General features: G+C 39.1%; 1 protein-coding gene across 1 annotated transcript in view; it reads left to right on the forward strand.

Moving 5' to 3' along the window:
• TRPC4AP (transient receptor potential cation channel subfamily C member 4 associated protein) overlaps positions 1 to 16,634 on the forward strand; it is a 71,206-nt gene that overhangs the window by 9,392 nt on the left and 45,180 nt on the right. The window contains exons 2-4 of the mRNA XM_032350879.1: positions 5,499 to 5,627; positions 8,396 to 8,512; positions 15,217 to 15,274. Coding sequence (XP_032206770.1) covers positions 5,499 to 5,627; positions 8,396 to 8,512; positions 15,217 to 15,274 — 304 coding nt within the window. The remainder of the gene's footprint in view (positions 1 to 5,498; positions 5,628 to 8,395; positions 8,513 to 15,216; positions 15,275 to 16,634) is intronic.

Below are 16,634 nucleotides of genomic sequence, written 5' to 3' on the forward strand. Positions count from 1 at the left end.
AAACCATCAGCTATGTAGCAGCCAACCAGATCATCTCTATATCTCTAGTCTACAGCTCTTTTCCTCCTCTCCAAATGAAATTACTAGCCTGACTTCTAACATTGTACTTAGGTGTACTAGTTTTTATGCTTTATATAAACAGAATTAAACAGTATGTACTGAATCTGCTTTCTTTCAATCAATATTTATTAGAGTCATGCTGATGGTAAAGCTGTAGTTCATTAATTTTTATTGCTATATAGTTAACCACAATTCATTCTACCTTTGATGAGCATCCGAGATCTTTCCAGTTTGGGGCTTTTATGTGTACCGCTTATATGAGTATTCTTACACATGTCTTCTGATGCATATATGTGCAATTTGCGGGGGGGATATATACTTAGAAGTAGAATTGCTGGGTTATAGGATATGCATAGGTGCAGCACTGGTAGCTATTACTGAACACTTTCCTGAGTGGTTGTAACTAGTTTACATTCTCACCAGCAGTGTATGAGCGTTCTTATTTCATGTTCTCACTAATCCATGCGTGGTGTGGCCAGTCTTCTTAAATTTGGCCATTCTAGTATTTGTGTATTGGCATCTCATTATGGTTTTGGTTTGTGTTTTCCTCATGACTAATGAAGTTAAGCACCTTTTCAGAAGTCCGTTGGCAATTCAAGCATCCTCTTTTGTGGATGGCCTATTCAGATCTTTTGCATATTTTTCTCTATCAGGTTTTTTTTTTTCCCCCTTCTTATTGATTTGAACTTCTTTTCATTTCCTGGGTATGAGCCTTTATAATGATGTTTTATAAATATTTCTCTCATTTGGTAGCTTCCCTTTTTAGTCTATAAAAAGATCTTTTGATGAACACAAGTGCTTAATTTTAATACAGCTCATTGTATCACTCTTTTCCTTTATGGTTAGTGCTTTTAGTATTCAATTTAAGAACTCTTTGCCTACCCTAAGGATCATGAAGAAATTCTGTTTATTTTCTAGAAGCTTTGTTGTTCTTTTATGTTCAAATATATGTTCCATTAGGAATTTATTTTTGGATGTGGTGTAAGCTTGTTCATAAAGATATCCAGTTGACTGCACATTATTTATTGAAAAGTTGCTTATTCCTCCAGTGCTCTGTGGCATCTGTTCTCAGGTCAGTTTCCTGTCTTTTTCCCCCTCCCACTAGTCTATTTAGCCTTGTACTGGTACCACTTTGTTTTATTTTCTGTAACTTTGTGTGTTTTGATTTTGACTATAGTGTGTTGAATAGGAGTGGCTTTTCCTGCTTAGTTATCTTCAAGAGTTCCTTGGCTCTTCCTAGCCCTTTGCCATTTGCATATTCATTTTAGAATGAGTTTGTACATTTTTACTTTTTTTTAAAGATTTATTTATTTATTTGACAGAGGTCACAAGTAGGCAGAGAGGCAGAAGCAGAGAAAGGGGGAAGCAGACTCCCTGCTGAGCAGAGAGCCTGATGTGGGGCTCAGTCCCAGGACCCTGAGATCATGACCTGAGCCAAAGGCAGCGGCTTAACCCACTGAGCCACCCAGGCGCCCCTCTCCTTTCCAATCTTATATTTTTTTCTATTTCTTGCCTAACTGTGCTGAGTTGAAGTAGCATGTTCTTGATCTAAGAGGGAAAGCCTTAAACATTTCACCATTAAATATGATGTTTGCTTTAGGTTTTCTGTAGAAAACCATTATTTGTTCACTTCTTTTTTTCAGTTTATGATATTGCATTTTACAAAATGCTTTTTCTGCATCAATTGAGATGTTCATATAACTGTTCTTTATGTTTTCTGTGTGATGAATTACCTATTTTTCCTTTGTTTACTTGTTTTTTAGAGGTCCTATCTATGAAATCATTGCCTAATCTAAGGTTATGAAATCTCTGCCTATGTTTTTCTCTTAAAGTTTCATAGTTATAGCTCTTACATTTGGGTCTTTGATCCATTTTGAGTTAATTTCTGTCTATGGTATGTGTAAAGGAGCCCATCTTCATTCTTTTGCTTGTGGATACCAGTTGTCCCAGCAATATTTGTTAAAAAGACTTTTTTCCCCCTCATTGAATTGTGTTGATACTATGGTCAAAAATCAGTTGACCATAAATGTAGGGATGTAATTTTGGAATCTCAGTTCTATTCCATTGATCTAGTTATTTATCCTTACCTGATAATTATAAGCTTGTAATAAACTTGGAAGTCAGAAAGTGTGATTCTTCCAACTTTGTTCTCTTGCCTCAAGATGATTTTGGCCATCCTGGGTTCCTTGCATTTCCATATGAATTTTAGTATCAGGTTGTATATTTCTTCAATGAAGCCACCTGGGATTATGATAGAAACTGCATTGACTCTATGTAGGAAGTATTGCCATTTTAGCAATATCAAGTCTTCCAGTCTATGAACATGGATGGCTTTCCATTTATTTAGACTTCCTCTGATTTCTTTCAATGATATTTTGTAGTTTCATTTTATAAGTCTTGTATTCCTTTTATTAAATTTATTCCTAAGTGTTTTATTATTTTGGTTTCATTGTAAATGGGGCTGTTTTCTTAATTTCCTTTTTGGATTGTCTATTTTAAGTGTATAGACATTTAGCTAATTTTTGTATATCGATTTTCATCCTGCAACCTTACTGAACTCATTTGTTAGCTCTAGTAGTTTTATATGTAGGTTCCATAATATACTCTATATACAAGATCATAGGATGGCAAATACAGTTTTTCTTCTTTTCCATCTGGATGCCTTTATTTTTTTTCTTACCTAATTGCTCTGGCCTGAATTACTAGTAGAATATTAAATAGAAGCGGTGAGGATCAACATCTTTGTCTTTTTCCTGATCTTAGTGGGAAAGCATTTAGGCTTTCATTGTTAATTATGATGATAGTTTTGGGTTTTTGTTAAATGCCCTTTAACAGGTTGATTAGATTGATTATTTTTCATATGTTGAACCAACCTTGAATTCCTGGAATATTCCTTGCTTGGTCATGGTGTATAATCCTTTTTACATGTTGCTGGATTTGGTTTGGTAGGGGGTTGCTAGGGATTTTTGTGTCTGTATCCATCAGAGATATTGGTCAGTAGTTTTCTTATGACATCTTTGTCAGATTTTGGTATCAGGATAACAGACTGAGTTGGGAAGTGTCCCCTTTTATGTTTTATGGAAGAGTCTGTGAAGAATTTTTAGTTTCTTTAAAAGTTTTTAGAGGGTTCCTGGTGGCTCAGTTGGTTAAGTGACGTTCAGCCCAGCTCATGATCCTGGAGTCATGGGATAGAGCCCACCATCAGCCTCCCTGCTCAGCAGGGAGTCTACATCTCCCTCTGACCCTCCCTCTTGTGCTGTTTCACTCTCTCATTCTCTCTCTCTCTCAAATAAATAAATAAAATCTTAAAAAATAAAATAAAATGGGGTGCCTGGGTGGCTCAGTGGGTTAAAGCCTCTGTCCAGCTTGGGTCATGATCCTGGGGTCCTGGGATCAAGCCCTGCATCAGGCTCTTTGCTCAGTGGGGATCCTGTTTCCCACCTCCACCCCCCGCCTGCCTCTCTGCCTACTTGTGATCTCTGTCAAATTAACAAATAAAAAGTCTTTTAAAAATAAATAAATAAATCTTTTATAGAATTCACCAGTGAAGCATTGGTTTTGGGCGCACTTTTTTTTGTGGGTAGTTTTCTTTTTTCTTACTAAACCAGTGATTCACCTCTTCTTGAGTCCGTTTCAGTGTTTCGTGTCTTTCTAGGAGTCTGTCCATTTCATCTAGGTTATGTAATTTGTTGGCACACAATTGTTACTACTACTTCATTATAAACCTTTTTATTTCTGTATTATTGGTAGTAATGTCCCTCTTTCATTCCTGAGTTTAGTTATTTGAGTCAGTGTTAAGTTGGTCACCATAACTAAAGTTTTAATTTTGTTGCTCTTTTAAAGAACCAACTTTTGATTTTGTTGATTTTTCTTGATTATTTTTCTACTCTCCATAGCATTTATTTTTGTAGTAGTATTTATTTCCTTGTGCTTGTTTGGGGTTTGGTTTATGCTATTCTAGTTTCTCATGGTGAAAGTTTAGTTAATTTATCTGAGACATTTTTCCTTTTTAGTATAAATGTACATACCTGTAAATTTGTAAACACCACTTTTGCTGAGTCCCATGAAACCATGTTTTTCTTTTTCTTTTTTTCCTTTTAAGAAAAAGAAAAATAGTTTCCCATTGTTTTTGGACTTGCCTTGATTTGAACTAGCTTGAATGATAGGAAATTGCTGATATTCAGTCTTTTTTTTTTTTTCTTTTTTAACCTACAGAAATAGTAATGCCTTTGGTTCACCCAAACACAGATTATTCTCACAAACATTTCATTATCTCTCTATTACTTCTGTATTATCTTATTTTTACAATCTGAGAAAACAGGCTCAGGAAGGATAATGGGATTCGTCCAAAATCCTAGAATTGATACGCACCAGGATAACTAAGATGTTATTGAAGACCTGCATGTCCTTTAATAACAGTCATAAGATGCTTCTGAGCTGATCGAGGGACAAGTATATGTGAAAATAATTCACATCCGGCCCCTGGTTAATGATACGTCATAAGAGTATTAGTGGAACTGTGCCATAGTTAATTAATGAACCTGTCATTAGACTAGAAGGTTATTGCTTATTCCTTCAAACATTTACTGAGTCTCTGTTCTATGCCCGGCATTCTTTGAGAGAGAGAAGGTGGGCACCATAAATGCAGCCTAGTACCTACTCTGAAGGTGCTTGTGGTCTACAGGAGGAGGGGAACAAGTGAATCAGTAATTATGATGTTAAGATAAGGCCGCAGAGGAGGGGCACTTACTCACTTAGAAAGGAGAGAGGGGAGCAGGGGTACTTGGGTGGCTCAGTGGGTTGAGCATCCAACTCATTCCCTGATCTCAGGGCTGAGGTCATGGTCTCAGGATCATGGGATTGAGCCCTGCATCGGGCCCAGTGTCAGGCTTCATGCTTAGTGTGGAGTCTGCTTGAGATTCTTTCCTCTTACCCCACTCACTGCCCCCTTCCCCCCGCTCCTAGTGTGCATGTGTGCATGCACTTTCTCGCTCTCTCTCAAATAAATAAGTCTTTTAAAAAGAAAAAGGAGAGAGGGGAAGACCCAGCAAGTAACATTTCTGGTTATTTGTCTCACACTTTGAAGGAGAAGAAGGAGCTTTCCAGGTTACGACAGAGGACATTTTAGGCAAGGAAGAACATGTGCAGAGAGACATAGAGAACATGTGCATTTGGAGCCCAAAGTGTGCACTGGGGAAGAGATGAAGCTAGAGAGGAGGGTCAGGAATAGGATGCAAAGGCTGCTGTGTCACAAGGCGAGGTGCTAGACTTTTCACTTGTAGGCTGCTGGGGAGCTTTTGAAGGTTTCTAGAAAGAGACCTTTGAATTGCTTCTCCTGGGTATGTTTAGGAGGCTGCTGCTTTCCTTTGCCACGCATGCTAGTTGTTCTGTCCTCATCAGCGAAATGTTCCTTTTTCTTTTTTTCTTTTGCTTCACAGTTCACAGAGACGTTTTTGGCAGAGAGAGACAAACAGTCCAAATGGAGTGGGATTCCTCAGCTGCTCCTGAAGCTGTATGCAACCAGCCACCTCCACAGTGACTTCACTGAGTGCCAAAACATCCTCAAGGTAACTCTTAGGGGCCTTGGAAAGGCTGCATTCAAAGCCTCCAGGTGACGCAGATGTCTGTTTTTCTTTCCTTCAGTCTGCTTTTTATTTTTATTTTTATTTTTTAAAAATATTTTGTTTGTTTATTTGACAGGCAAAGATCACAAGTAGGCAGAGAGGCAGGCAGAGAAAGAGGAGGAAGCAGACTCCCCGCTGAGCAGAGAACCTGATGCAGGGCTCCATCCCAGGACCCTGGGATCTTGACCTGAGCTGAAGGCAGAGGCTTTAACCCACTGAGCCACCCAGGCGCCCCCTTCAGTCTGCTTTTTAAAATAGCCTGTTTTTATTGTGTAAGCTGTAGAAAATTTGGAAAGTTCAGAAAAATTACAAAGAAGAAAATAAAAATCAACTATAATCCCACTACCCAGAGATAATCACCATTAAGTTCCCTGTGTCTGCCCTTCTGGGCTTTATTCACACTTGTTTTGTGGCAGTGCTTGCTTAATTTGGGAGGGTGACTCTATGTCCTGGGATTGGGATGACCTTCTTCTTGAGAAGGATTTTTAAAACTCCCATACTGCTAAAGGTTCAGGGAAGTGACTTTGTGGTTGTTGATCCATTATGACCAACATAAGAAGATGAAGGAACTGGGATTGGTGGTTGGGAGAGGGATGGAAGAGTGCAGAGAGATGCTAAGGCACTTGTTCTCAAACTTGAGTGTGTCTCAGAATCACCTGGAAGGCCCACGTGCTTGCCGGGAGTTTATGGTTCACTAGGTCTCTAGTTATTGTATCCAAACTTTAGCGTCAGGGGTGGGTCCAAATTTGAATTTAGATGACCAGTACTAGTTGCAGTTAAAACTCATGTGAGTTACAGTTGATTGTAGTAAAACTTGATATAATGTTCTTCGGAAGTAAAGTTTTGATTATATCACATAAGTCATTCTACAATACAGTAGGCAGCAAATAAGCTTTACCTTTAAGAAGAGATGTTTTATCTGTACTTTTCTGTACATTTAAAATCATTTCTAAATAAGTTTATTTAATTAAAAAAAAGTGTTTTTTATTCTTAATATTATAGTCTGAATGGGACAGAAATAGTTACAGTGTGCAAGGAATTATACGTTACACTTGATTCCTGCAAAATCTCTGAGGTACGGGGTAGAAGGAAGAGAGAAATTAAGGTTTGTGAGTACTTACTGTGTGGTCACTATTTCTTTCTTCATCCAACACATGCTTCTTTGAAGCCTCTGTAGCAGGCTTATTTAATTCTTATGGTAACTCTATGACACAGGTGGTCTACTTACTTGTTTTAGTCCAGAATCCTTCTGATTGTGAATGACAATGGCCCACTCAGACTAGCAAAAAAGATCCTTTATTGTCTCACAAACTGGAAAGCACATGTGTGAATTCAGGGGCTAAACAGGGTTAAGCTATCCTTTTCTTACCTTGACATCTGCGTGTGGTCTTATCTTCCTCCATGTGATCACAGTGCTAGGGGGACATTTCTACAACTTGGGCCAGCCACAGAGGTGAGGGAATGAGAGACTGTTGGCGAGGCCTGGTCACCTGCTCCTGGGGCTCACACTGAGGTGCTTGGTGGCAGCCCCAACAGAACTCTGTGGAAAGTGGGGAGGGGCCTTTGCCCCAAGGAAATGGGTCTTTTACTTGAAGAAGAGAAAATGAGATAGTGGGCAGGCAAACCCAGATGTCTTCTATAATTCCCTTTTTCAGTTGAAAGAACAGCCTCAGCAGTAACCCATCCAAAGCCTGTGGCTATCACATGATGAGCCCAGAACTGTCTTCCTCCCAAGACCAGCTTCAGCTGTACCGTGTTGCCAGCAGGAATCACATCCTAGTTTTATAGTTGAGAAAAATGAGACCTGGGGAAAATGGTTCAGTCTCTCGGAAGTGGTTCAGTCACTCATTACGTGAGCCTGGGCAACTTTGTGATTCTGCTTTTCACATAGGATATGGGTAAAACTCTACTCACATCATTGAATTATTTTAAGGATTAGATGGGCTGAAGTATCAAAGCCTGGTGCCCAACATATAACCGGTTGTCTGTAAGAGTTCTGCTTTTTCCTGGTATGTGGTTCCTGGACCAGCAGCATCAGGAGCCCTTGGCAGGCTGTTGTAAATGCACATTCTCGGGCCCACTCCATGCCTACCGAATCAGAAATTCGCCCATGGGACTCAGCAGGAGGGATTTTAACAAGTCCTTCCAAGTGATTCTGATGTTCACCACTGTGTGAGAACTACTGCCCACGCCCATTGTGTTCCTTCTTCCCTCAAGATCCCTGAAGAGAGAGCATAAGAGTAGGGTCCTGGGTTCTTCCCACACTCTGTTTCACCCCAAATAGTTACTTCTTCTTCTCTAAGTGCAAACTCTGGAGCCAGACTTCCGACAATTAAATCCTGGCCCTATCACTTAGCAGCTGTGTGACCTTGACACCTTCTTTGTTTCTCAGTTTGCTTATCTATAAAATTGGGGTGATAAATTGCTGTTATCTTGTAGGTTTGTGGGATTAAAAGGGGTCAGGCATGAAGTACTTAGAACCATACCTGGTACATAATCATTAAGCAAGTGAGCTATTGTTACTACTTAAATGTTGATCATCATATTAGCTTTTCTGTAAGATTATTATCTTTTTCTGCTATTGTCACTGGGGGCTATCTTTGGGCTCATGGGCATTCAGGTTGTGACTAAAATGCAAACTGTTGTTTTGATGTGTGGTTCCTCTTGGATACTAAAACTGAAAGTCTCTCTGTAAACTTTTTTTAAATTAGGAAATTTCTCCTCTTCTCTCCATGGAGGCTATGGCATTTGTTACTGAAGAGAGGAAACTTACCCAAGAAACCACTTACCCAAATACTTATATTTTCGACCTGTTCGGAGGTGTTGATGTAAGTAGTTACTCATTACTACTACTGCTTAATGGCTTGAGCATTTAATTCTTAAAATGGGAGAAGTGAGACATTGTGGAATTTACAGTAAACAGTTCAGAATTTTAATCTTTAGAAGGTCACGGGCACTCACCTCTGTTGAAGCACCATAGCTTTTACACGAGAAGAATTGATTTATTTGAGTTGATAATATTTCCGCCTTTTTTTTTTTTTTTTAAGGCACAAAGTGAAAGGTGTGTCTCCTATTCCCCATCCCCTCCTCAGAGGCAGCTGTGATTTCTAGTTTTTCTGTGTCCCTCCAGAGATGTTCTGTGGTAATTGTGTGTGTGTGTGTGTGTGTATAAACCCACCATCCTCACCTTGGGTTTATTTTCTCCCCACACAGAGGTGGCATACCCCGTTTACAGATAGCACTGCTCTGTACCTTGCTTTTTTCATGTAATTCTCTAGCTTGGGGATAGATTCAGTATATGTAAATCTATCTCATTGTTTTAAATAGCTATATAGTATTCCCTGGTATAATTGTACCATAATTTATTTTCCCCAGGCCCCAACTGATGGGCATGTAGAGTTTTCTCACACCTTTGTTTTTACAACAAAGTTGCAGTAAAGGCTTTTATACATGGGAGTATATACCTATGGGACCAAAACATATGTGTGCTTTATTGTTTATAAACTCATTAATTATATACCTAAGAGGTTTTATCAGCTTACATCCCCAGTAGCAACGTGTAAGAATGTCTGTTGCCCCACACCATCACCAACACAGTGTCTATGTGTGTGTCTTTATGGATGTGTTATTGAAGTCTGGCTGGTAGAAAAGTATACCAGTGATTATCACAAAGTAACTTCACCTTTGTCACTGCCACCCAAATCATAAAATGGAACATTATCGGCTCCCAGTAGCCTCCTTTACCTAATGGTAAATTTTAAGTATTAATTAAGTAGATAAGAGAAAAATGGTATTTCTTTAGTTTCTTAAAAAGGTTTATTGAGATATAGTTCACATACCATACACATACCATACAGTTTACCCACTTAAAGTATGCAATTCAGTGGTTTTTGGTAAATTCATAGATAGTGCAACCATCAGCACAGTCAATTTTAGGATATTTTTATCACCCCAGGAAAAACCCCTTATGTTTTATCTGTCACTCCCCTACACACCCTTATCATAGGCAACTTTTACTGTTTTCCCGCTCTATAGATATCCCTGTTCTGGACATTTCATCTGAATGGAATCATGTAATATGTTGGTCTTCTGTTACTGACTTCTTTTACTTAGCTTAATGTTTTCAAGTTCATCCATGTTGTAGCATGTATCAGTACTTTTTTCCTTTTTATGGCTGAAGAATATTCCATTGAATGGATATACCACATTTTGTATATGTTTGTCAGTGATGGACTTTTGGGCTTCCACCTTTTAGCTGTTGAGAATAATGCTGCTCTCAGTGTCCACGACAGCCAAACTATGGAAAGAACCTAGATATCCATCAACAGATGAATGGATAAAGAAGATGTGGTATATATATACAATGGAGTACTATGCAGCCATCAAAAGAAATGAAATCCTGCCATTTGCAGTGACGTGGTTGGAACTAGAGGGTATTAGGCTGAGTGAAATAAGTCAATCAGAGCAAGACAATTATTATTGATCTCCCTGATATGAAGAATTTGAGGCAGGGTGGGGCATGGTGGGGGTAACGTATAATTCCTTGCACACTGTAACCAAGCACCTCATTGTGAGCCCCAGGAGCAGGTGACCAGGCCTCGCCAACAGTCTCTCATTCCCTCACCTCCCAAATGAAACAAGATGGGATTGTGAGGAAGACAAACCGTAAGAGACTTTTAATCTCACAAAACAAACTGAGGGTTGTTGGTGGTGGGTGGGGATGGATAGGGTGTCAGGGTTATGGACACTGGGGAGGGTATGTGCTATGGTGAGTGCTGTGAAACGTGTAAGCCTGATGATTCACAGACCTGTACCCCTGGGCAAATAATACATCATATGTTAATACAAATAATTAAAAAAAATAATACTGCTCTTAACTTCGTGTCCCCCTTGGTGCGTGGACATATGTTTTTATTAATTTGGGGTGTATACCTGGAAGTGGGTTTGCTGGGTCATGTGGTAACTCTTAAGTTTAATCTTTTGAGGACTCTTTAGACTGTTTTCCAAAGCAGCTGCACTGTTTTACGTGCCCACCTATGGTGTATGCATGTTCTTATTTTTCCACATCCTTGTCAACATCTGTTGTTTGTGTTTCGGTTATAGCCATCTTTGCGAGTGTGTATCTCACTGTGCTTTTGATACAGGTTGTCTTGATGGCTAATGGTGCTGAGCATCTTTTTATGTGCCTACAGGTCATCTGTATGTCTTCCTTGGAACATAGGAATGAATTTTTTTTTTTTTAAGATTTGTTTATTTCAGAGAGGGTTCACACTTCGTGGTGGGGGAGGGGCAGAGGGGGAGACTCTTCAAGCAGACTCCCTGCTGAGCTCAGAGCCTGACAAGGAGCTTGATTTCACAACCCTGAGGTCAAGACCTGAGCCAAAATCAGAGTCGGCCACTTAATTGAGCCACCTAGGCACCCGTCGTTTTCCTATTTTTTAATTGGGTTGTCTTGTGCATTCTAAGAGTACCTTATATATTCTCTTCGTAGTTCTTAAAATTTGCCTTCTTCTGTCAGCGGGATTGAATATCTTTGTGTGTGTTTATAAGTAGTTCCTTTTCTGCCAGTTACCTCTTTGTAGCTTTTGCATCCTTTCCTATTTGATTATCGGGTCTTTCTCTTACTGATTTTCTGTCTTAGTTCTTTGGACTGCCATAAAAGACCATCACAGACTGGGTAACTGTTAAGCAAAAGAAATCTCTTTCTTATAGTTCTGGAGGCTGGGAATTCCATGCTCCTGACACTGGCAGATTTGGTTTCTGGTGAAGGCCATCTTCCAGGTTGCAGACTGCCAGCCTCTCCCCGTGTCCTCTTATAGTGGAAGGGCTAGGGAATCTCTCAGGAGCCTCTTTTAGAAGGGCATAATCCCATTTATGAGGGCTCTGCCCTCTGAACCTAATCAGCTTCAAAAGGCCCCACAGCTTAATGCTGCCACATTTGGCATTAGGATTTAACATGAATTTTGGGAGGACACAGAGGTTTAGACTGTAGCACTTTGTGATTACTCAGTTTTTAAAGGTCATTTGTTATATGTGCTGTATTTTTTTTTCCAAGTTTGAGAATTGAATTTTGACTTTGTTTATGGTACTCTTAAATGTAGGTCGGGGGCCTTACTTTTTAGGTTATCAGATTGCTCAGTCTTTCCTTTTATGGCTTCAGAACTTTGTTTCTTGCTTTTCCTGCTGGTGGATTTTAAGCTGTGTCTCCTTTCTTGGTAATATTTTAAAGTTGTTATCATATATGTTTAAATTTTTGTACCATGTAATGAGTGAGGGACTGGGATCCTACTCCTCCAATCCCCCATATCTGTCCTTATTTCCAGGGTGTCATGGTTACTTTGTATCTTGATCTGGCTGGTGACCATACAGGAATGATATTCACTTTGTAAAAACTGGAGCTGTATATTCATGGTTTATACTTTACTGTCTCCATATGTTATATTGCAATTTATTTATTTATTTAAAGATTTTATTTATTTATTTGACAGACAGAGATCACAAGTAGGCAGAGAGGCAGGTGGAGAGAGAGGGGAAAGCAGGCTCCCTGTTGAGCAGAGAGCCCGATGTGGGGCTCGATCCCAGGACCCTAAGATCATGACCTGAGCCGAAGGCAGAGGCTTAACCCACTGATCACCCAGGTGCCTGTTATATTGCAATTTAAAAATGGTTTCCTTAAAGATGCCATTTGCCATGAAAGTAAAGATCATTACACATTTGCAGCCATAGCATCAACCTTAGCCTTCATTCCCTAATTGTTGCTCTGCATTGCCTCTCCTTAGCAGCTCTAGTGGTCTCGCAGTGTGGCCTTAATGGCCAGCATGAGGGGCCCTTCACCTCTGAATTGTCCATCAGAAAGGATGAATCATCAAGGAATTTATGTAATACAAACCAGTAGATTTATGGGAGGATAAAAGAATAACGTGGGTTTCTAGCCGGCTATCTGTTGGCAGTGACAATGTGGTTTTCTGTTGCAGGTGCCGGTCATGGACACTTTGCATCCTAGTTTCTTGATTTTGTTTGGTTTTGGTCTGCTTTGGAGAAGATTAGCTTCTCCAGGAATTTCAGTCTGTTCATAAATATGAGCTTTTGCTTGGGACCTTTTGCTCTTCACTTACCTTAACTTGGATGCATTTGTTCTTGTCGAACTCCCTTGTCATCTTGCTCTTAGAAGTATTTTTGAGACGGAGCTCTTTATTTTTTCCTCTGCCAGTCACTAGCCAGGCCCCAAAGTAACCCTCTCTTCAGTCTGCTGCCCAAAGCTCAGCTGAATTGGAATAATTGGGAGTGCTGCTGGGTAAACCACTCCTTTGTCAACCCTGACGTGAAAAGTGTATCCTAGACTTTGCATCCTAGATGCGTCAGGGTCAGGTAGGTAACTTACTGGAGCATGGAGGCCCAAGTCAGCTGACCTGTGTAAATTAAATGCCTGCAGGGACTGTGGAGAAGTGGAGAGTGTGACCCCTTTTATGGGGAAGTGACTCTTGCATGCCCATTGATTGTTGTTGCCCTGGGGCACGTGGGAAATCTAGATTCTTTTGCAAAATCTCCCAGCTTTTCAGTAGGTGTGGATCAAATGAAATGTCTGTGGGCCAGGTATAATCCGTAGCTTGACATCCAAGAACTTTTAATTTATTCATTGACTTAGTTTATCTTCCCTGTGGAGTGAATTTATATTCTGTGCAGTTGAGCATCTTACACCTTTGGATAATTGTGGGAGGTGAGGCATCTCTTTTGAAAACTGTGTAGTATGGCTTAGTCCTTAAAGGTCATTACCCATTTTTGCCTTGTTTACATTTCTGTAAATCTCTCATGAAGATGTAAGTCAGAATGCGATGAAGCTCTGTATGTGAAGATGCTTAGTGTAGCTTCATGTATAGTAGTTAAAAGTGTCCATCAGAAGGAAGGTAATTTTTGTTCTTTGTAAGGTCAGTGGTTATATAATTGATTTTCTGTTATTTTCTAATCTTTACTAAATTAGTTTTGGGTTTTTTTTTTTTTTTAAGATTTATTTATTTATTTATTTGACAAAGAGAGAGATCACAAGTAGGCAGAGAGAGAGTAGGAGAGAGAGAGGGAAGCAGGCTCCCCGCTGAGCAGAGAGCCTGATTCGGGCCTGATCCCAGGACCCTGAGATCATGACCCGAGCTGAAGGCAGAGGTTTAACCCACTGACCCACCCAGGTGTCCTACTAAGTTTTTACTCTATTTTTTTCCTTTTTTCTGCTTGCTTTGGGTTTGTACCTCTTTTTCCAATGTCTCAATGTAGAAGGTTAGGTTACTGGTTTGAGATAATTCTTTTTTGTTTTCTTGGTTTTTTAACTATAAGCACTTAAAATTATAAATTTCCCTCTAAACACTGCTTTAGCTGTATCATAAGTTTAACTGTATTCTTTTATCTCAAAGTATTTTTCAGTTTTCCTTGTGATTTCTTCTTCAACTCATTGATAAATTAGGATTTGTTTTTTAATTATCCACATTGGTGAATTTCCTTCTGTTATTTTTAATTTCATTTCCTTGTGCTCAGAGAATATGCTTTGATAAGTTCAATACCTCTTAATTTATAAGGCTTGTTTTATGGCCTAATATGTGATTTATCTTGGAAAATATTCCATGTGTGCTTGAGTTGAATGTATATTCTGTTGCTAGGCAAAATGCTGTATAGGTGTCTGTTAGAACTTGTTGGTTTATAATGTTCGAGTCTTCCTGTTTCTTTGGTGATGCTTAGTTGTCTGTCCATTATTAAAGGTGGAATATTGAAGTGTCTGTTATTTTTGAATTGTCTGTACTTAGCTTCTGTCGGCTTTTGCTTCATGTATTGTGAGGCTTTGTTGTTAGGTGCATGTATTTATAACTGTTCTCTTCCTGATGGATTGACCCTTTTCTCATAATAAACTGTCCTTTGTCTCAGTCGAATGGGTTTTAAATGCATGCTTATTGTAAAGAGTTTAAGCAAAAATTATGTGTTGTATTAAAAGTATGTAAAATGTAAAATGAATGCATAACATCCCCATCCCCTGTAGAAATCTGTATTAACAGTTTATAGGTGTATCTTTTGAGATTCTGTTTTTATTAACTTATGTCTGTAAAAGAATATAAATGTTCTTAACGCAAAAGAGGAATCCTAGTGATAACGTTCTATAGCTTTTAAAAAATTAAAACCGCATTGGATCCCAGAGATTATCTAGTCCAACGTGCTTATATTTTTTTAATGAGATAACTGAGGCCATGGAGGGATATTGACTTGCCCAAGTTGACATAGGGACTAGGTGGCTGAGCTGTGACTGAGGTTTCCTGACCCTTGGTACAGTGCTCATTCCCGCGAGCCTCACTGCCTTGTGTCTGTGTTGGGAACCAGAGGGTCTTTTAGTGCTGCGACAGGTATTTAGGTCATCATTTGTCATGGCAAAGATTGTTTTATAAGTTGTGCTTGGAGTTTATTATGAACATTTTACCCAATTTTCTTTTCTTTCTTTGTTTCCTTTTTATCTTTCTTTCTTTCTTCCTTTCTTCTTCTTTTTTTTTTAAATATATAGCTCCTTGTAGAAATTCTTATGAGGCCTACGATCTCTATCCGGGGACAGAAACTGAAAAGTAAGTATACTTGCGAGCCACTGGTCCTCTTTCCCAGCTTGCTGATGTGATGTGGTTCCAGAGACTTTTCTTCCTACTCCTAGCTCAGCAGTGAGGGTCTGCCTTCCAGCATGCGCTCTCCACCCCCTACCTAAGAGCTCTCTTTCTTCATTTTGTACTAGGTAGAAATACAGATCTGGGGCTATAAAAGAAAAAGTGTGAAAGCCACTGGGCTAAATGAATTGCATCGTTGTAGTTTCTAATGGTCATGGGCACAGCTTTTGTGTTTTCTCTGGAAAGTCTTATTTCTCCTATCTAGTTTATTGAGGGAGTAACGAATAACCTGGTAAGATCATTTGTTTGTTTTATTTTAAAAAGTATATCTATTTTTTGTTGTTGTAAGGGTAATACATGCTCTTGGTAAGAAAATTTAGTCATTACCAGAAGTGATAAAGGTTAGAAAGTCAGTGTTTTGGTAGCACATTAATTCTTAAGCTGGGTGATGGGCCTATGGGTATTCTATTATTCCTTTTTATAACTTACACGTTACAAATACTATTTTTAGGTATTCAGTATTTAATTAAGAAAAAAAGTACGAGCACTCTGGCATAAGCCAGAGGTCACAGAGATACATACATTCATACATACATACATACTTACCACATGCCAGAAATCACTTTTAACACTTGATGAATGCCCTTCTACAAACATCATACATTTTTTTTAATTGAAGTATTTTTATTTTATATACAGTGAGGTAGCATTAAGGTAGGTATACTGGATATCTACAGGTAAGGTAGGTATCTTGGCTGACCCATTCAGAGAAGTTCACTTAATCCTACTTAATGAAGCCTTTATCCTTTGTGTACTGACAGAAACACTGGTGGCCCATATTGAGGCTGTATATCCTGATCAGACTCTACCAGTTTGAGCATAGGTGGCAAGAAGGAGAACTCTGGGCAAACTTCCTAGCATGGCTCCCAGAGAGCTGCTGGGACCCATCTTGCTCTCTTGGATGCAATGAGGCAAAAGGAAAAGTACATATTTTTTTTAATTAAAAAAAATCCCCCCCTTAACCAGAACAGAACATATTATGTAAGGCCTCATTTTTATGTGCAGCAGTGGTTAAGAAGGTTCATATTCATCTTTGATGTCTCAGCTTTGTACTCTATCTAAATTGGTTCTTCGTGTTCTCTGTCTAAGCTGATAGCAAGTCGCATCTTGTAATTACTTGTTGGTGTATTTGTTTTCCCTTTCTCCTACTAGGTTTAGAGACTCTCCCCCACCCCCAACCACTGTGGATTCTTTATCATCTGTAGAGTAGGTGCTGAATAAATAATTGATGAGTGAGTGAATCGCAATTCCCTTTGAAAATGAAAGG

This window comes from Mustela erminea, chromosome 7, assembly GCF_009829155.1.
Source record: "Mustela erminea isolate mMusErm1 chromosome 7, mMusErm1.Pri, whole genome shotgun sequence".
Lineage (NCBI taxonomy): Eukaryota > Metazoa > Chordata > Mammalia > Carnivora > Mustelidae > Mustela > Mustela erminea.